Raw genomic sequence first — 20,197 nt, 5'->3', positions numbered from 1 at the left:
GAGATACACATTAAAGTGAGCCCCTTAAAAAATCTGTATCAGGGGACTTCCCTGGTGGCACAGCGGTTAAGAATCCACCTGCCAATGCAAGGGATACGGGTTCAAGCCCTGGCCTGGGAAGATCCCACATGCCGTGGAGCAGCTAAGCCCATGAGCCACAACTACTGAGCCCACATGCCACAACTACTGAGCCCACGTGCCACAACTACTGAGCCCACGCGCCTAGAGCCCGTGCTCCACAAGAGAAGCCACTGCAATGGGAAGCCTGTGCACCGCAATGAAGAGTAGCTCCTGCTCGTTGCAACTAGAGAAAGCCCACACGCAGCAACGAAGACCCAACGCAGCCATAAATAAATAAATTCATTTGAAAAATCTATATCAACATATGTACATACCTATTATCTGAAATACCATGTAAGATACACAACACGTGAAAATCCTGTTCCCACAGATGTTATTTGTGGCAACCGCAATATCCACTTAATAGTCAAATCATGCAAATATATCTTGGCAAAAATTACCATATTTTAAAAATTATTTGGGAAGAAGAGCTTAAGATTTGTTTTTCTTACTCTTTGAAGCTGATGTGGTGTAGATAGGTAAGTCCCTTGCTGCTCTTCTCAAAATTTCTTGCTGTCTTTCTTGGCTGAATTCCTTTTCATAACGTTCCTTTTCAGAATTGGACAAGCAGAACTATAAAAGGAGAAATAACTATTAATTCTTTTTAATCCCATGGTTATTAACTATCAGGCTCAGAAAAACAAAGTTGTATCCAGAACAGAAAAAAAAAAAAAAAATTTCCTTCTATAAAGGCAAAACTTGTCTTCGAATTTGTTTAGGAAGCTAAATCAAGCACATTTTAACAAAACCACACACATACCTTTGACAGATTGAGAAATATTTGCCCTCCACACTAATGATGGCAAAGAACATGAACTAAATATCTTTTGCATTTTTGTTTTTTTACAGAGAAGATTAACTTTCCCCATCAAAAAGGGCTTAATATATATTTTCTGTTAGTAAAAATTCTGGTGTTTGAAAGTTAGTGTCAAGAGATTTGGAAGGATGTCCAAAGAGTCACTTGCTTTGCGTTAACAGGCTAAATCACAGGCGTGGGGCCCTACTATTTTCTGGCCAAATTTCTCAATGAGGACAACAAGTCCTTCTTTTACTACTCTGTTTTTGCTTTTAAAAAGCTAATCAGTCAGGGTGCTTTCTCCAGAAGTATTAAGGATTGCCAAGGTAAGCACAATCTCCTTTTCTCAAGGAGAGATTCCTTTATAGAGTTGTTTCCAGTTTCCACTTCTGAAGTTTTAATTCCCGTGTGTGGGCAGCCTCCAGCCTATTTCTTTAAATAGCATTTTCCTACAAAGGACTTGTTCGGTTGCTCTTCTTTTCATGTCATCCCAGCATCTCAAGGACCTCAGTTTTATGCCTCTATTTTATGTAACCAGGAGTTATTTTTCAGTGTCTATTGGTCTTTATTTCACAGATTTTTTTAAAAAACAAAAAAATGGCCTAGACATGCTCTTGATCATAGTTCATACTTTAACGATACTGTTCCTCAATTTTTATTTACTTACAGGGTTTTGCTTGAAAAGGTCTAAGGGGTCATGACTAAAACTTTATCTTTTAAAATTTGAGTATTTTGGTCTACCTGCGAACTCAAGTACCAAGTCTTCCACACTCTCAATGCCTCATTGTCAATAACGGCACTGCCTTCTTGATGCAGCCTCTTCTGTTACAAACGGGGCGATAGGGCAGCACAGGCAGGATTAAGAGCTCTGGGGTGAGGAAACTGTGATCCCAAGCAGCTCAGGGAATTTTCTAAGGCTGCAGAATTATTGGCAGAGCTGATATAAAAACACAAGTCTCTTGAGTTCTACCCTAGTATGTTTCCCTCTGTGCTGCTAATGTGAAATACGTGTTCTTTCTTTTTACAGACTTGTTACTCTAACCTGACCAAAACACGATGGCTTAAGAAGTAGAAGAGTCCATTTAGATTACCTAGCCTAGCTCCCACAACTAAATCTTGATGGCACACAAGAAATCCCCAATTTACTTATAAAGGACAAGAAGTAACATGGACATATGAACAGGACAGAAAAAATTCGGAAAAAATTACACACAAGCTTGAAGTTGAGACTCTGGAGGTCACTTATCTAAACTCCCAGGCAGGCTGGAATCTTCAGACATTTCTGAGATCCACCCCCTCGAATACTGTCAGGTACAAAAATACTTTCCTACTTTGTAAGACGGCCCATTCTCCTTTAAGAGAACTGTAACTTGCTAGAAAGTTCTTCCCTGACATGATGCATCTCTGAAACATTCAAAACAGAGAATAAAAATCATATGGTATAACGTTAAATATATATTTGGAAAAAAGATGCTCTAATCAAATTTTAGTTTCCTTGTAAAATCTGAACAGAATTTTCCTGGGCTGAGCTGTTTCTAGCCAGGCCTCAAAATCGTTACTTTTCCGTAAGAACTATGGTTATAAATTACGAAAAGCTTAAACCAAATGAAAATCTCAAGAGACACCAGGATTTTAGATGAGGAATGGAACAAAACAAAACTTAAAATGAACTAGATGTTTGAAATTATTCCTGTCTATTTTTCATTAAATACTACTGAACAGAATTCAAACCATGAAATGCCATTATTTTAAATTTAGTGTTCAAATAGTTCAATTTAAGTATCTGTTACACACCAATTAAGAGCTTGGCACTGTCCCAGGTACCAGGGATCCAAAGATGAATAAAAATACAGCCTTTGCCTTCAAAAACACATTCCTATAGCTCAGTACGAATGTTAACCATGTAAACATAGAATTACAAATCAGCAATTCTTTGCAAGGTGTGATCAAAGCTCCCTCGGGAGGGGTGAGGGCCGTCAACGAAAGTTTCTTGGAAGAAGAGGTACCTAAACAGGGTTTAGAAAGATCAACAGGAATCGTCCAGGAAGACAAAGCAGAAAGAAAATTTTGGCAAAAGAAGCGGCATATGGAAAACACAAAGAGGTGAAAATAGTATATTCAGGGCAACACACTACTTGAATACAGAGTTCCAGGAAGAAGCAATGGACATGAAGTAAGACCTCAGCTTGTGAAGGGTCTGTGTACCAGGCAAATGACCAGCCCACTGGCAACCTCTGCAGGAATGCCAGAGAAGCGACAGAACCATATTTTCTTTTTAGAAAGATGACACTTAGTGATGGAAGATGCCTACCAGCTTTTCTTATGCTGCTTCCTCCTTACCATTCATTCATTCAAGTATTTAGCAATCTATTATATACTAGGTCTGATTCCAGGCAATGAAGATACAGCAGTAAATAACAAGGAGTCTTCCTTCAAAAAGCTTATCCTTTAGTGGAAGAGATAACTTATAAAGGTCTCAGCTTTAATACCACTTCTTCAGAGGTTTCTTTGATCACACTATCTAAAATAGCTTTTTTCCTAATGGCTGTTACTGTTATGCTCTGCCACATCATCGCGTCCTTTTTCAAATGCATCACGATTTACAACATTTTATGCTCGTCTTGTTCTTTTACTCCCAGAGACCCCACCGCAGTCTGACAACGAGCAGATGCCTAGGGAGTACTGGCTGCCTGAAAGAACGAAAAAGGAATGCCTACCTTTATAACTTAACTCCCCTGAAAATGTATAGTTTTTGCTTTTTTGACCCAACCAATCCCCCTGGATCCAAGCCCAAAGTGTTGCTCAAGCCTCTACATTTAGAGTCCTTTTAATGCGGTCATGAACACCTATCTCACAACTATGCAATTTCTTATCAAGAGCTACTCAGGCAGCCCAGAGTAAGCTTATTCAGAAAGATAATCTTACATTCCTGTCCCTGGTTGTCACTGCAGCCTAGCTTAGCTGGCCCTTCATGATTGAATAATCAATCCATTCAATACTTACTGATGCCCACTATGTGCCAGACAGTGGGAGAGGGATATAGTGGAGAACATGATAGAAATGATCCCTGCCCTTAAACAACCGACAATTTAATAAGGTGATACATACAGGTAAGCAGGCAATTACAATACTAGGTGACAAGGTCCATGACAGGGAAGGTAGATCGTGCCATAGAAGGGCCACTGGACACAGGCTGTCAATTTCACTTACAATTACACTTACAGGAATAGGGGAGCATGAAGGATGGAGTGGACGTAAAGGCTTAATTAAGCACTGGGCTAAATGCTAAATGGGTACAACATTGCAAATACAACAACCAAAAAAGAAAAAAGTAAGTTAGATGGCACTAATGTGCTAGGCATTCTTTTAAGCATTTTCCCTATAGCATTAATTATATATTATTATAAATACCATCAATCACATGTACGTATGATTAATTTATTTAACCCATACAACAATCCAATAAGGTGCATACGACTACCATCCTCACTTTACAGAGGACGTACCTGAGGTACAGACAGCTAAGGAGTGTGTCCAACGTCACGCGGCTAGAAACGCAGAGGGATGAGGCAGACGAGGGGGTCTGGAGCTGGGGGCTGAGTTCCGAACCTCTGTACTATCCTGTTTCTCAAAAGTATTGCCAATTGTTTTTCTTATTATATTTTTTATTTCCTGTAATAAAAACTATTTACTTTCACACATGCTATGTTTCCAACAGCCATCACTACTAGTAATTGATTAGATAAAATTAGGTCCTTTTCGACTTAAGAGATTAAGATATGGGTGGCAATTTGTAATATAACTTTAAGGGCTGACTAATTACTAGCAAATGTTTGAAGAATTTATTTGAAGAAACAGTAAGCTTGATGAGTGGTTTACATTATCCCTTAAAACAAAAGCCCCCAGTAGAAACAATGGGCAGTGAGAGTTTGGCGTTACCCACTACTGCTGAATGTACGTGCGGCACCCAGCAGTTCTCCTCCTGGGCATCTGCCCCTAAGAACTACGTATGTACGTACATGTGCTAGAATGTTGATGGCAGTCCTATGTGTAGAAGCCTGAGACTGCAAGCTGCCCAACGGCCCACGCCCATCAACAGTAGACCAGATAAACTGTGTTTTATAACACAGCAGAGGAGGGAGCCACAGCTGTATACAACAACACGCATGAATCGCACACGAAGAGAACGTTAATGAAAGAAGCCAGACACACAAGCACACGTCCTGTGTGACTCCATCCACGTGAGGCGCAGACCAGGCAAAGCCAGCTGATGCTACTGGGTGGGCAGGGGTCGGGGGAGCAGTGGCTGCAGGGAGTGTGAGGGGCTCACGGGAAAGCAGTCACGTTCTGCTTCTGGAACTGGGTGCTGGTTACTCACGTGTCCAGTTCATGAAAATTCGTCAAGTGTACATTTATGGCATGTATAGTTTTCTGCATATATGTTCTATAAAAAGTTAAATGGAAGTTGGTATCTTTAAACATACGTCTATAATTTTTAATGGATTTTGATGAATCTAATACAAAGGGAAACAATTACATTATTACCATCATCTAGTATTTGAGTGCTAACCATATGGCAAGTCCTATGTTAAATGCTTTACATGAATGAATCTCACTTAATCCTCACAAACATCCTACAGAGGCGGGCATGACTGTTAGCTCCACTTTCCAAATAGAAAACTAAGCCTTGGATTCATTACATAATGTGTTGGAGCAGAAAATCAAACTCAGGCAGTCCTAACTCCAGAGAATATATTCTTATCTATCTAGCTATTCTAAACTTTAGGTGAAGAGAATTCAGTCAGCTATATCAAGGCAAAATAGACATAGTGGTCTTCAGCTTCACTCCACATAAATGTGTACTCATATTATTTCCAAGTGGAACCTCCAAGTGGCAAAAACACTAGCCACACTAGGTTTAACAAGCCGCAGCACAGACAATTTGTTTCCCACAATCAAGACACTTTATTTAGTTGCAGCTTATTTGTTCAGGCCTGAGAAAAAATAAATGTTGAGTTTCTAAAAATAAACTCTACTTTCCTGACTCAATTCTGTGCCTTAAGATTATTCACTCCAGTGACATAACGTACATCTTTAATTTAAGAAAACATAGCATGGCAGAAGAATATTAGCACAGCTAAACCTTAGTGCCATCATCCAACTTTTACGATGCTGCGTCAGTGGGCTGTATCTGAGGGATACGCAGATGACTCACACTCACAATGTAGAGTTACCAAGCAATTTATGAATGAAAACAGAACAAATGCATTATGTAATAAAGTTTTAACAAAGGCAACACAGGGAAAATAATTCCATAATTAGTGAAAGCATTTGGTAATTTACCAACATTAAATTTACCTCTTTGGAGGGGGAAGCGGGAGATGTGAAAATTGTCATCCAATAGGACCATACAAACATAACAATGAACAGATGGAAAGCCACAAGGTAAACAACGGCCTTTCCTGGTAAATAAAAACAAATAACATTTCATTGAATCCAGGTGAAAACAGGAAAAAGCATTATATATTAAAACACAATATTTAGGGTCAGGAGGCTCGATCCAATAAAAAATTTAATTAAAATGTACTAAAAACATCAAATATATACACTCCTTTATCTGCATGACGTTAACATTACAGATATGAAAAAACATTCTATTCCTGCATTTAAGGGTTATTGGCCTGGTTTATAAATAAAGACTGTATTCTGAGATGAGATTTGATTTCATTAAGTTGCTGAAGATTTAAGCTGAAATCTTATGAGCACCTCCTTCAAAAGCACTTCCTAAAAGTTAGATTTTAAATGACTTAAAAATTATTATTTAATGTTCACTATGAACATTAAATCCAAGGAACTATATACTGAAAATAAACAACTCAATTCCTGGACTGTCAGGAAAGGTATCCTAAATTCCATTGTCGTTTTCAATACGGGGTAACGAAAAAATTTTAGCCACTCTGAATTTCTGCCATAACTGTTTCCTAAGTGGATTAGTGTAACATTGCAACATCTTTATCTCCAAATATTAACTCACTGATATAACTAAAAACTTTTTGTTGTGTTCTGTGGTTTTTCTATCTGTAAGAAGTGGGACTGGTTTCCATTAAGAAGCCAGAACTATTTACCAAGTGCTTAAATTCTTTTTCAGTTTGGAATGCAGCACCCCAAACTCACTGAAGAAAACAAAGCACAGATGAGCACAAAAGTTTGAGATTCTACTCATTTGTAAAGTTTGGATCAAATATTACTTTTTCCAAAAGCCTCCTCCATTACTTTCAGAATTTATTATCCCTTCATACTATTCTCCCCAAATAATTTACTCAGGCTTCAATTAAAGCACTTGATGTGTTTCCTTTAAGTCAGCTGCTTAATATTGATAAGTTAATAAATGCAAAACACTTAGAACAGTGTCTGACACATAATAAATCCTCAATAAATATTGGCTATTATTATCATTGCTGGCCAAGTATAGCAGTTCCTTATTCTCAAAAGCTGGTTCTTTTTGTGCATTCCCTATTTCAGTGTTACCCAAGTATATAGACTGATAAAAGTTTTCACTGGCCTGCAGTTAAATGAGAAACATTAAGAAAAATGTAGTGAAGTTTTTATAAAGCTAACATGTATTCAATTGGAAGTACTGTCCTTCCTTTGGTCTGAGGTTACTTTTCCTTATGTTTTTGGTTTTGGTTTTTAAAAAATGTTTTCACATAAAATAATGATACAAAATTGACAACTTGCTGGACCCCAGCATTTTCTTCTGCAATTATACTGGTCCATGTCTGGTCTAACAGAACAGAACCCTGAGACACACAGATGACTGATGCAGGAAGCCAGGGCTCGATGACCCTCACAACGCACGGAGCACGTACTTCAACTTCTAGCTCCTAAAATCTCTTTCAAAGTAAACTTCTCATTCTTTTCACTGCTAGTGCAATAGTTCTTAAATTGTTGCTCATCTCATATGGGTCACTGCACAAGCCAATGGGCGCCCTTGCCTTCCAGTCTCTTGCTTCCAATCCATCTCAGTGGCCAGCGTAAAATATGTGGCTCACCGTTTCTTATCCCCGTTGGCTATGAAATTCCTGGGAAATAGCTCCATCTACATGACTAATGAATGCATTCTAAAACTCTGGAACTTCCTATTTATTTTAACTATAGCTACTCAAGTCAGCCCTTCTACACTGAAAGTCTACTAGAAGACATATAACGTTACCTTATTTCTAGCCCTCACAATGGTCTCGTGGGTATTCTTTCAGTTTACAAATGTGAAATCGAAGGCTCAGAAAATTTAATATCTTGCCCAGTGTTACTTACTTACTAAATGATAACGCCAGAATTCAAACCCATATATGCTTGATAAAAACCCAAGGTCTTTGTCACTGTGTCATATCTAAACTAATTTTCCTCCGCTTTTTAAATTATTATCTTAGTGGTCACATCCTACTTCAGAGATAACATCTGGTGCCAAGACGAAGCCCTAACCACAACTTCCTTCTGTTCTCAAATATGCTTTCTTTTCACTTTCACAAAAACTGATGTCATCCTCGTAGAAAATTGTGGTTTCGCAAAATCTGCATTCCCTATCATTCCAGCTCCCTCTAGGCTAAACCCCATGGTCTGACCAATGGATTCAAAAGCATCCCTTCATTTATTTCTCCTTTGGAAAAACAGGCTGGAGCTCAGTCTCCTGTTACACCAACACTGAAGCCATTTTTCAAGTCTGCAATTTTATCTTCACCTATAGCTCATTTCACTTCTTTATATTACGGCCTTGCCCCCATATTCAATCAAGTTTGTCAATCCTCATCTACGTATTATTGCATAGCTTGGTTACTTTAACTTTAAACTTCTTAATCACTGAGTTACTTACAACTAAGGCTAGAATACAGAACAATATACTTTAACATTTTTTAAACATTTAATATTTTTTTAGACTATTTTTGCTCTCCGTAAGAACAAAAGCACATAGTTTTTGCCTTAAAAAATCTTAACCTTCAGTTAAAGAAAGAAAAGATAAAATAAATCTCTTAGTATATTGCCTGGAATATAGTAAGCACTTAATAGACGGTAGTTATCAAATTATAATATAAATAATAACAGGAGCTATTGTTTTTAAATAAGTTCAAATTAGTGTGATTACTAATAATCCCATATATATGCTATAAACTATTGGTTAGAAGTAATACTTAAAGTAAAAGCTTAACTCATTAAATTAAATCAAAGTTCAAAGAAAAACTGAACCTATAAATCAAAAAGTCTGACTCAAAAATCACCTGTAACTGAATTAAGAAACAAATAAGCAAACAAAAAACTTTATTCAAAGACTCTCTGAAAGACATGGGGAAAATAGCCCCAAGAAATAATGATCCAAGTTAAAAGTTCTTTTATAAGAACTTCAGAAATTCTCTGCTTTCTATGTCTGTGCTTTCAACACACAGGAAACAGTTTTGATTTTAAGCAAGAAAAACAAGTCTACCAAGATTGAGTCTGTATTCATTCTGTTACTGAGAAGTTAGATCCAAAGTCAACTTGAGATTTACATGCTTAATGCCTTCTATTTTCAACAATAAGAATATTTATTAATAATTTCTAGGGACTTCCCTTGCGGTCCAGTGGATAGGACTCAGCCCTTCCTCTGCAGGGTACACGGATTGGATCCCTGGTCAGGGAACTAAGATCCTGCAAACTACACAGCTCGGCCAAAAAAACAACCACCACAAAAAAAAAGTTTCTAATTATTCAACTGTTTTAGAAATCCTCTGGATTTTCATATCTCAAATCAAATTTTATTTTTGAAATTTGATCTCAAAGGACTTAAAATTTTCTTTTATCTCAATAAAATTTTGAGTAATGATTTTTCTCTCCAGACACTGTCTCTTTGATTAGTCATTAAAACTTTAATTCCATTTCAAAATGAACTAGTAATACAATTTACAAATTCAGAGTCTGGTTACTTAATTAAATGACTATGAGTAGTAAAGTACTATTTTAAACAAATGCATAAACAAGAGAACCACCAATAAAATTTAGACATCATGAAACACCTCCTCCTCAAACTTAGCTAGAACTTATATTAAAAATCTTTGAACCACTACTATAAAGAATTCTGAAGAATATACAAGGCAAAAATATGTATATAAATACATCAAAGAAGTTTGGGTACTAGATGCCTTACAAAATAACAGCAACTTCAATTTACATAAATAACACAAAGGAGAATATACTGAATGTATAAAAATAAACCTAATAACACATCTCCTTTTAATCACTTAAGCTTTAAGAATATATATCTTCTTCCTGGAAACCAAAACACACACAGTCATCACTAAATAACAAGTATATGGGCTGTAATTAAGATACCATAAGTAGTCTACTTAACTTGAGAGTAAAAGTTAAAAGCGCCTTACCGTTTTCTCCATTTCCAGAAAGTGTAACTAGAATAGAAGAAAACACAGTGAATATATTTTAAACACTCGTATATAAACTTTATTTCAGGTTGACTATTCACCTTAATATCATTTTCATAAACATAAAATTTAGTTGTAAAATGTAAACAATAATGCAAATTCAGAACTGCACACTCAAAAACCATGGAAACACTAAAATTCAAATTCTTCTTTACCATAAACATTGCAATCACACTAAAATTTTTCTTCAGACCTTTGTTAATTTTAAGTGTATCTATATGGTTATAGTTATGATGTTTTCTTTAGCTCTTTTCTTAATGCTTCCTACAGAATGAGTAGAACTCTCCTCTACGGCACTCACAGGGCACTTAATTAAGTAGTCTGTGATGTAACTTACCAAACTTTTTGTAAAAGCTACACACAAAACACATTGTTATTTTTCTACAGAAAAAAAAAAGAGGAACTTATCCTGTGATTTTTAGAGCACTTTTCTTCCTAGTTTGAAACCCTGGGAACTGCTCCTTATTCCTCCTCTCTGGATAGTCCAATGGCCTCTGGGTCCTGTTGATTCTACTACCTAAGTCTCTTCACATCCGCCTCCCCCTCCCATTTCTCCCATTGCCTTGTTTTAGGACCTTCTCAAATGCGATAGCTTAAAGCAATTCTACTCGCAGTTTAACACATCCTCATCACCAGCAAATCTGAAGAAGGAATACTCTTCAACACCCACCAGTCACTTACAGAAAAAAGTCCACAATCTTCAGAGTAGCAAACACTATAGGCCCTCTGTGATCTACAATCCGTCCGCCTCTCCAGTCTCCTGTCATTTGCCCATACCCACGGTCTAATTATCCTGAAAAAAAAAACTGCAGTTTCCTAAATACATCAAGATGTTTCACACACAATTGCTTCCCCTATTCATCCTTCAAGACCCGGTGTATACACTCCCTCCTTGGCAAAGCCTTCCTGAGTCCCACTCTAGGCAGAGCAGGTCACTCCTTTATTTCAACGTTGCTCACCCCTCCATCTCTACCACACCACCTCATTTTTCACAATTACTTGTTGACACGTCTGTCTCACCCTGCTGGACTGCATTAGTGTGGAATCATGTCTTAGAACAATAACAAACCTAACAGTTATCATTAGTTCCTTCTTACAGATAAATAAACTAAGACTCAAAATAATTAAATGTCGTCCCTGAGGTCACAGAGCTAGTAAATGCTGTGTAGATAAGATCTGAACTCAAGGGCTTCCCTGGTGGTGCAGTGGTTAAGAATCCACCTGCCAATGCAGGGGACACGGGTTCAAGCCCTGGTCCAGGAAGATTGCACATACCACGGAGCAACTAAGCCCATGAGCCATAACTACTGAGCCCTCGCGCCACAACTACTGAAGCCCATGCTCCGCAACAAGGGAAGCCACCGCAATGAGAAGCCTGCACACCGCAACGAAGAGTAGCCCCTGCTCGCTGCAACTAGAGAAAGCCCGTGCGCAGCAATGAAGAGCCAACACAGCCAAAAATAAATAAGTAAAATTAATTTAAAAAAAAATCTGAACTCAAGTCTACTTGGACTTGTATTCTTTCCTGGAGTGTGTTTCATTTTATTCAGTATTTTAGTTCCAAAGCCTGGCATACAGCAACAATGCTTAAGAAATGTTTATTAATTCAATATCCATTTTTGACTAAAATTTCATTTTTGACTAAAGTATCCAGGAGTATCTGGATACTTCCTACTAAAATATATCTATCTCAATCCCCAAACCAATATAATTTAATGAGAAAACACAATAGAAGTATTCCCACTAAAGTCAGGAACATAACAAGAAGGTTCATGGTCATTTCCTTCTTTTTTTTTTTTTTTAAAATATTGTTTCAGAGAGGCATAGGGTTTTTTCCAGTCCATCTTAGGTCATTCAGGTATGGTCTGGGGTAGTTAAACCCTGGGCTGGTCCCCTCTGGCCTCACAAAGCATTTCCCCTTTATGCTAGTGTACACTACTAAAAATATAATTTTCATTACGTGCCATGATATGAAATGATTGGGAAGCACTTACAGTAGCCACACAATTATAAAAGAGAAATAAGTTAATTGTATAGAAATTGAAAAGAAGACATATGTATCACTACTTGTAGATTATATGACTACATTCTTTTATAGTCAAAGAAAACCAACTGAAAAACTATTATAAGAGGTGATAGTGTACAAAAACTGATATACAGAAATCAGTAGTTTCCCAATATACACGTAATCACTATGTAGAAGTTATAATAAAAGAAAGTTCTATTTACAAAGCCACCTAAGAAAATAATGTTCCTAGGAATAAATGTAAGAACTGAGCAAGATCTATACCAAAAGAAACGTTTTGATGTTTCTGAGGGACACTAATAAAAATCTGAACAGGTAGAAAGGCTTATATTCTTACATAGAAGAGTCATCATTGAAATGACAATTCTCCTGAGGTTATTCTTATAAATTTAGTGTCATCTCAATAAAAATACTTTTATTTTTTAAGCAGTCAGATTCCAAAGTTCATTTGTGGAAAAATATACTTACACGATGAAGTAAGAAAATTTTGAAAGAGATGAATAATGAAGTAGCACTAGTCAAGTCAAATCCTAGAGCACAGTATTTTAAAAATATTACAAATGCCGCAATTATTAAAACACTTGTACCGGCTCATGAATAAATAGATCACTGGAACAGAACAGAAAGCTCCCAAATGGAACCAAATGCATATAAGAATTCGCTATATGATAAACATGGGATTTCAAATCAGTGTGGATAGAGCCAACAAATAGCATCAGAATAAATGGGTGGCCATGTGGAAAAAAGATACCACTGAGATTCACAACACAGGTCAGGATAAATCCCAAATGTATCAAAGATTTAAATGCAAAAAATAAAAACAAAATCATGCGTGTACTACATGAAACAAGGGAAACTTAAAATATATACACTATTGGAGCTGAGTAGGTATTTCAGAGTATGACACAGAACACTGAAGCCACAGGAAAATATTGATATATTTGACTGCATAAAAGTAAAAATAAACGCTCGAAAAAAATCACTACAAGACAACAAGAAACTAGGAAAAAATATTCGCAATTCTTACTATGGACTAAAAACTAATTTCTCTGTTTAAAGAGTACCTACACATCAATAAGAGTTGTTTTTAAACAACCCACTTTTTCACAGAAAAGGAAATACAAACATCTCAAACATAAAAAAGATGGTCAACCTCATTCATAACAGAAATCCAAAGTAAAACTACAAGAAGATACCATTTTTAGTAATCATATTAGTAAAGATCAAAAGTTGATAACATACTGTGTGATCACATTTGTCAGAGCAGAGTTCTGATTTAAATTGCATCTGGCTAACAGTTTCTGGTGGCTGCCTCTTCCAGCTTCCCACTAAGACAGCATGCAACTACAGGAAGCAACAAAATTGTTCCATACCAAAAACAAAGCTAGACAAACCAAGAATGACCAGAACTACTTCGTCAAGAGGGCTTTCCTGACCACAGGAGTGGGGTAAATAAATCTCCTTAGCATACATTCCTACAGCACTATATAATTCCCTTATCATAACACTCCTGACACTGGTATGTAATTACTAGTTTCTAATCTGTAGTTCCTTCCAGATTTTTCTTGGAGGAAGGGACACGACTGAGTCACCAACGCCTGGCACAGGGTGGAGTGGAGCCAGCCCTCAGGATCTGTTAGCTGCCCCTCCGACTACACAGACAAAGGACAGTTAGGGACAACCAACACTGGGCCGTCTGCAGAGCCTCTGGCCTCACAGAGGGATATTCCGTTTTCTGAGGATCCCAATATAGTTTTAAAAATTCTTTTGATGATAAAGTCAGAACTATAAAAAACATTACACACACTAATGGTTACATGTGCCTTGTAAAGGTATAATGAATGTCCTTTTTTCAGTCATGTCAGTGACCATGTATAATCTCATTTGCAGATAATATTAATCTAAATTAATCTAAGTTTCTCTGTGAACCTGAGAGCTGGCCACATGCTCTTCTCCACTTAACTGCCCCCTTTTCTCACCTACTCCCCACTAATTGAGATTGAAAATCCCAGATACTCTCACTTTACCACCATCCTTTGCATCTACTGTGGCCATGTGATACAGTTTTGGCTAATGGATACATCTTTGGAAAAGGAAAAGTTATGGTGGAAAAAACTTTTTCTTCCTTGACAAGTGAGAAGCATGTGAGGAGAAAGCCGTATTACTGCCTTCACCCTGTTTTTGCTTTGCATACTTATAATGTAAGGATGTGCTGACAATCTGTAATTGCTAGCGTTCAACCTCGAGGGAGGAATATTTGCTGGATACAGGATTCTGGGTTGACAGTTCTTTTCATTTAACACTTGGAAAATGCCATGGCACTTCCTTTTGGCCTCCACAGTTTCTGATGAAAAACCTGCTGTTCTTCTAATTTTCCCCCATAGGTAAGGTAAACTTTTGTCACTGCTTTCAAGATTTTATCTGTCTTTAGTTTTCACAAGTTTGGCTATGATGTGTCTTGGCATGGATTTCTTTATCTTGTTTAGCATTCACTCAGCTTCTAGAAACTGTAGGTTTACGTCTTTTGTCACACTTGCAAAAATTTAAACTACTATTCCTTCAAGTACTTTTTCAGCCACACTCTCATTCTTCTCTCCTTCTGGAACTCTGATGGCACATAGTTTAGATTTTTTTTTTAATAGTTTCACAAGTCCCTGATGATCTATTCATTTTTATTTCTCAGTTTAATTTCTTCTGTTGTTCACACTGGGCAATTTTTATTCCATCTTTAAGTTCACTGATTCTTTCCTCTGCCCTCTCCATTCTGCTACTGAGTAGACTTTTATGAGTTTTTTAATTTGGCTATCGTATTTTTCAGTTCTAAAATTTCCAGTTCTAAAGATGGGTCTTCTCTACATCTTTGCCAGCCGAAGGTCACACAGACTTTCTCATATGTTCACTTCTATAAGGTTTATAGGTTTTACATTTAGGTCTGTAATAGATTTTAAATGCTGATCTTAAAAAAATATGGTATGAAGTGAGGACTGAGGTTAATTTTTTTGCCTAGAGATGGACAATAGTTCCAATATCGTTAGCCAACAAAACTATACTTTCTCTACTGAGTTACCTTGGATTGTCTCATGAAAATTAATCAGCTATATTTGTAAGGGTTTATTTCTGAAGTCTCTATTCTGCCCCACTGATCTATAGTCCACTCCTACTCTAACACCACCCTGACTTGATTCCAAGCAGCTTTAGAAAATCCTGAAATCAGACAGTATGACTCCTCCAGCTTCTTTTTCTAAAGTGTTTGGGCTATTTTAGGTCCTTTGCATTTCCATATAAATTTTAAGCTCATCTTTGATTTAAAAAGAAAGCCGGGCTTCCCTGGTGGCGCAGTGGTTGAGAGTCCGCCTGCCGATGCAGGGGACATGGGTTCGTGCCCCGGTCCAGGAATATCCCACATGCCGCGGAGCGGCTGGGCCCGTGAGCCATGGCCGCTGAGCCTGCGCGTCCGGAGCCTGTGCTACGCAACGGGAGAGGCCACAACAGTGAGAGGGCCCGCATACCGCAAAAAACAAACAAACAAACAAACAAAACAAAAAAAAAATCCTGCTGGGATTTTTGGCTGGTATTGTATTGGCTCTATAGATCACTTTAGAAAGAACTGATATCCTTATAATATCGTCTTCCATTCCATGATCACAGCGTATCTCTTCACTTTAGATTTTACCTGATCAATACACAAACCTTGCACATATTTTGTTAGATTTATCCCTTTTATTTAATTTGTTGATGCAATTATAAATCAGCATTTTAAAAATTGAGGTATAGTTGATTTACAATATTATATGTTTCAGGTGTACAACATAGTGATTCACAATTTTTAAAGATTATACTCCATTTATAGTTACTATAAAACATTGGCTATATTCCCTGTGCTGTACAATATATCCTTGTAACTTATTTATTTTATACATAGTCATTTGTACCTCTTAATCCTCCATCAGTTGTTACCCCTCCTCCCTTCCCTCTCCCTACTGGTAACCTCTAGTTTGTTCTCCTATATCTGTGAGTCTGTTTCTTTTTTGTTATACTGACTAGTTTTTTTTTTTTTTAGATTCCCCATATAAGGGATAACATATAGTATCTTCCTCTGACTTATTTCACTAAGTGTAATATCTTCTAGTTCCATCCATGTCGTTGCAAATGGCAAAATTTCATTATTTTTCATGATGAAGTGGTATTCCATGGTAATATATATACCACATTTTCTTTATCCATTCATCTGTTGATGGACACTTAAGTTGCTTCTATATCTTGGCTATCGTAAGTAATACTGCTATGAACACTGGGGTGCACGTATCTTTCCAAATTAGTGTTTTCATTTTCTTAGAATATATACCCAGGAGTAGAACTCTTGGATCATGTGGTAATTCTATTTTTAATTTTTGAGGACCCTCCATACTGTTTTCCACAGTGTCTGCACCAATTTCCATTCCCACCAACAGTGTACAGGGGCTCCCTTTTCTCCACATCCTTGCCGACATTTGTCATTTGTGGTCTTTTTGATAATAGACATTCTGACAAGTGTGAGGTGATATCTCACTGTGGTTTTGATTTGCATTTCTCTAATGATTAGCAATGTTGAGAATCTTTTCATGTGCCTGTTGGCCATCTGTATGTCTTCTTTGGAAAATTGTCTATTCAGGTCTTCTGCCCATTTTTTAATCAGGTTTTTTTTTGATGTTGAGTTGTGTGAGCTATTTATATATTTTGGATATTAACCCCTTATTGGTCATATCATTTGTAAATATTTCCTGCCATGCAGTAGCTTGTCTCTTCATTTTATCGATGGTTTCCATTGCTGTCCAAAAGCTTGTAAGTTTAATTAGTCCCCCTCCTTCCTTTTTTTTGGCCATACCTCGCAGCATGCAGGATCTTAGTTCCCTGACCAGGGATCTAACCTGCGCCCACTGCAGTGGAAGCGCATAGTCTTAACCACTGGACCGCCAGGAAAGTCCCCTAATTAGGTCCCATTTGTTTATGTTTGCTTTTATTTTCTTTGCCTTAGGAGATAGATCCAAAAAAATACTGACACAATTTATGTCAAAGAGTGTTCTGCCTATGTTTTCTTCTAGGAGTTTTATGGTTTGAGGTCTTACATTTAGGTCTTTCATCCATTTTGAGTTTATCTTTGTACATGGTGCGAGAAAATGTTTTAATTTCATTCTTCCACATGTAGCTGTCCAGTTTTTTCAGCACCACTTTTGAAGAGACTGTGTTTTCCTCATTATATATTCTTTCCCCCTTTGTCATAGGTTAATTAACAATAAGTGAGTGGGTTTATTTCTGGGCTCTCTATCCTGTTCTGTTGATCTATGTGTCTGTTTTTGTGCCAGTGCCATAGTTTTGATTACTGTAGCTTTGTAGTATAGTCTGAAGTCAAGGAGCATAATTCCTCCAGCTCTGTTCTTTCTCAACATTGTTTTGGCTATTTGGGGTCTTTTGTGTCTCCACACAAATTTTAAACTTATTTGTTCTAGTCCTATGAAAAATGCCCTTGGTATTTTGATAGGGATTGCATTGAATCCGTAGATTGCCTGGGTAGTATGGTCATTTAAACAATATTATTTCTTTCAATCCACGAAAATAATACATCTTTCCATCTGTTTGTCATCTTCAATTGCTTTCATCAGTATCTCATAGTTTTCTAAGTACAGATCTTTTATCTTCTTAGGTAGGTTTATTCCTAGGTGTGTTTTTTTTTTTTTTTTTGATGCGATGGTCAATGCAAGTTTCCTTCATTTCTCTTTCTGTTAGTTTGTTGTTACTATATAGAAATGCAACAGATTTCTGATATTTGTTTTGTATCCTGCAGCTTTACCAAAATTGATGAGCTTTAGTAGTTTTTTTGCTGGGGTCTTTATGATTTTCTATGTATAGTACCATGTAGTCTGAAAACAGTGACAGTTTTACTCTTACTTTCCTATTTGGGTGCCTTTTATTTCTTTTTCTCCTCTGACTGCTGTGGCTAGAACTTCCTATACTATGTTTAATAAAAATGGTGAGAGTGGCATTCTTGTCTTGTTCCTGACCTTAGAGGAATGATTTTAGCTTTTCATTGTTGTGTATATTAGCTGTGGGATTATCATCTATGGCCTTTATTATGTTGAGGTATGTTCCCTCTATACCCACTTTCTGGAGAGTTTTTATCATAAATGGATGTTGAATTTTGTCAAAAGTTTTTTCTGCATCTGTTGAGATGATCATATGGTTTTTATTCTTCAATTTGTTAATATCATGTATCACACTGATTGATTTGTGGATACTGATCTATCCTTGCACCCCTGGAATAAATCCCACTTGATCATGGTAAATGATCCTTTTAATGTACTGTTGAATTTGACTTGCTAACATTTTGTTGAGGATTTTTGCATCTATGTCCGTCAGCGATACTGGCCTGTGATTTTCCTTTTTTGTGATATCTTTGTCTGGTTTTGGAATCAGGGTGATACTGGCCTCACAGAATGAGTTCAGAAGCACTCCATCCTCTGCAGTGTTTTAGAATAGTTTGAGAAGGATAGGTATTAAGTCTTCTCAAATTTGGTAGAATTCACCTGTGAGGCCATCTGGTCATGGACGTTTGTTTGTTGGGGATTTCTTTTATTACTGATTCAATTTCATTACTGGTAATTGGCCTGTTCATATTTTCCATTTCTTCTTGGTTCAGCCTTGGGAGATTGTACACTTCTAGTAATCTGTCTACTTCTTCTAGGTTATCCACTTTATTGGCATATTGCTGTTCGTAACAATCTGCCATGATCTCTTGTATTTCTGTGGTGTCAGTTTTAACTTCTTTTTAATTTCTGATTTTATTGATTCAGGCCCTCTCTTTTTTTCTTATGAGTCTGGCTAAAGATTTATCAATTTTTAAAAATATTTTCAAAGAACCAGCTCTTTGTTTCATTCATCTGTTCTATTTTCTTAAGTCACTAATTCATTTATTTCTGCTCTGATTTTTTACTTCTTTCCTTCTACTAACTTTGGATTTTGTTCTTGTTTTTCTCATCCTTTCTCGTAAGGTTAAGTTGCTTATTTGAGATTTTTCTTGTTTCCTGAGGTAGGCTTTTATCACTATAAATTTCCGCCTTACAACTGCTGTTGCTGCATCCCATAGATTTTGGATCACTGTGTTGTTTTCATTTGTCTCCATATTTTTTTTTTGATTTTTTCAGTGATCCATTGGTTGTTTAGTAGCATATTTTCTAGCCTCCACTTGTTTGTGTTTTTGCAGTTTTTTTCTTGTAGTTGATTTCTAGTCTCACAGTATTGTGGCCAGATAAGATGCCTGATATTATTTCAATCAATGAGACCATTAGTACTGCCAGTAATATGATTACTGAAAGGTTTAAATAACTTGTTGCATATATGCTCTACATTCTCTAATAGCTGTACCATATATACTTTGTTAGAGCAAATAACCATTACAAATTATATTTTTCTCTTCCTTATAACCCTCCTCACTTAGGTCTATAAGAACATACGTACATATTTAATGTTCATATCATAGTTTAAGTTGCTGTCTCTGTAGTCATTTGGGTTGTCCAAAGCAAATCCTCATTCTCTAGCAAACTGGTTTTGTTGTAGATACAATTCAAGTTGTTCTGTTTATATGCAGTGATTTGGGGGAGACTCAAAAATAATAAACCGTTACCATCATCTTCCCAGAATCCCAAAAGACACTGACTTTTTTTTTTTTTTTTAATGTTGAGACTTCTTTTAATTTATTTATTTTTATTTTTGGCTGTGTTGGGTCTTCATTTCTGTGCAAGGGCTTTCTCTAGT

At 36.7% G+C, this 20,197-nt stretch overlaps 1 protein-coding gene across 5 annotated transcripts in view; it reads right to left on the bottom strand.

The window, feature by feature from the left end:
- Window positions 1-20,197, bottom strand: part of ZDHHC20 (zinc finger DHHC-type containing 20) — a 73,071-nt gene that overhangs the window by 35,384 nt on the left and 17,490 nt on the right. For all 5 annotated transcript variants that reach the window (XR_003791699.1, XR_003791700.1, XM_029210006.1 and 2 more), the window contains exons 2-4: window positions 10,324-10,350; window positions 6,275-6,378; window positions 573-693 (exon numbers count right to left, since the gene is read on the bottom strand). Coding sequence is in view for 3 of the 5 variants with exons in the window: in XM_029210006.1 (XP_029065839.1) it covers window positions 573-693; window positions 6,275-6,378; window positions 10,324-10,350 (252 nt within the window). In the remaining 2 variants the exon portion in view is untranslated. The remainder of the gene's footprint in view (window positions 1-572; window positions 694-6,274; window positions 6,379-10,323; window positions 10,351-20,197) is intronic.

Source organism: Monodon monoceros, unplaced genomic scaffold (assembly GCF_005190385.1).
Source record: "Monodon monoceros isolate NGI ecotype Baffin Bay Population unplaced genomic scaffold, NGI_Narwhal_1 Super_Scaffold_8, whole genome shotgun sequence".
NCBI lineage: Eukaryota > Metazoa > Chordata > Mammalia > Artiodactyla > Monodontidae > Monodon > Monodon monoceros.
The sequence above is the reverse complement of the archived record's forward strand: the minus strand, read 5'-3'. Positions and strand labels throughout refer to the sequence as shown.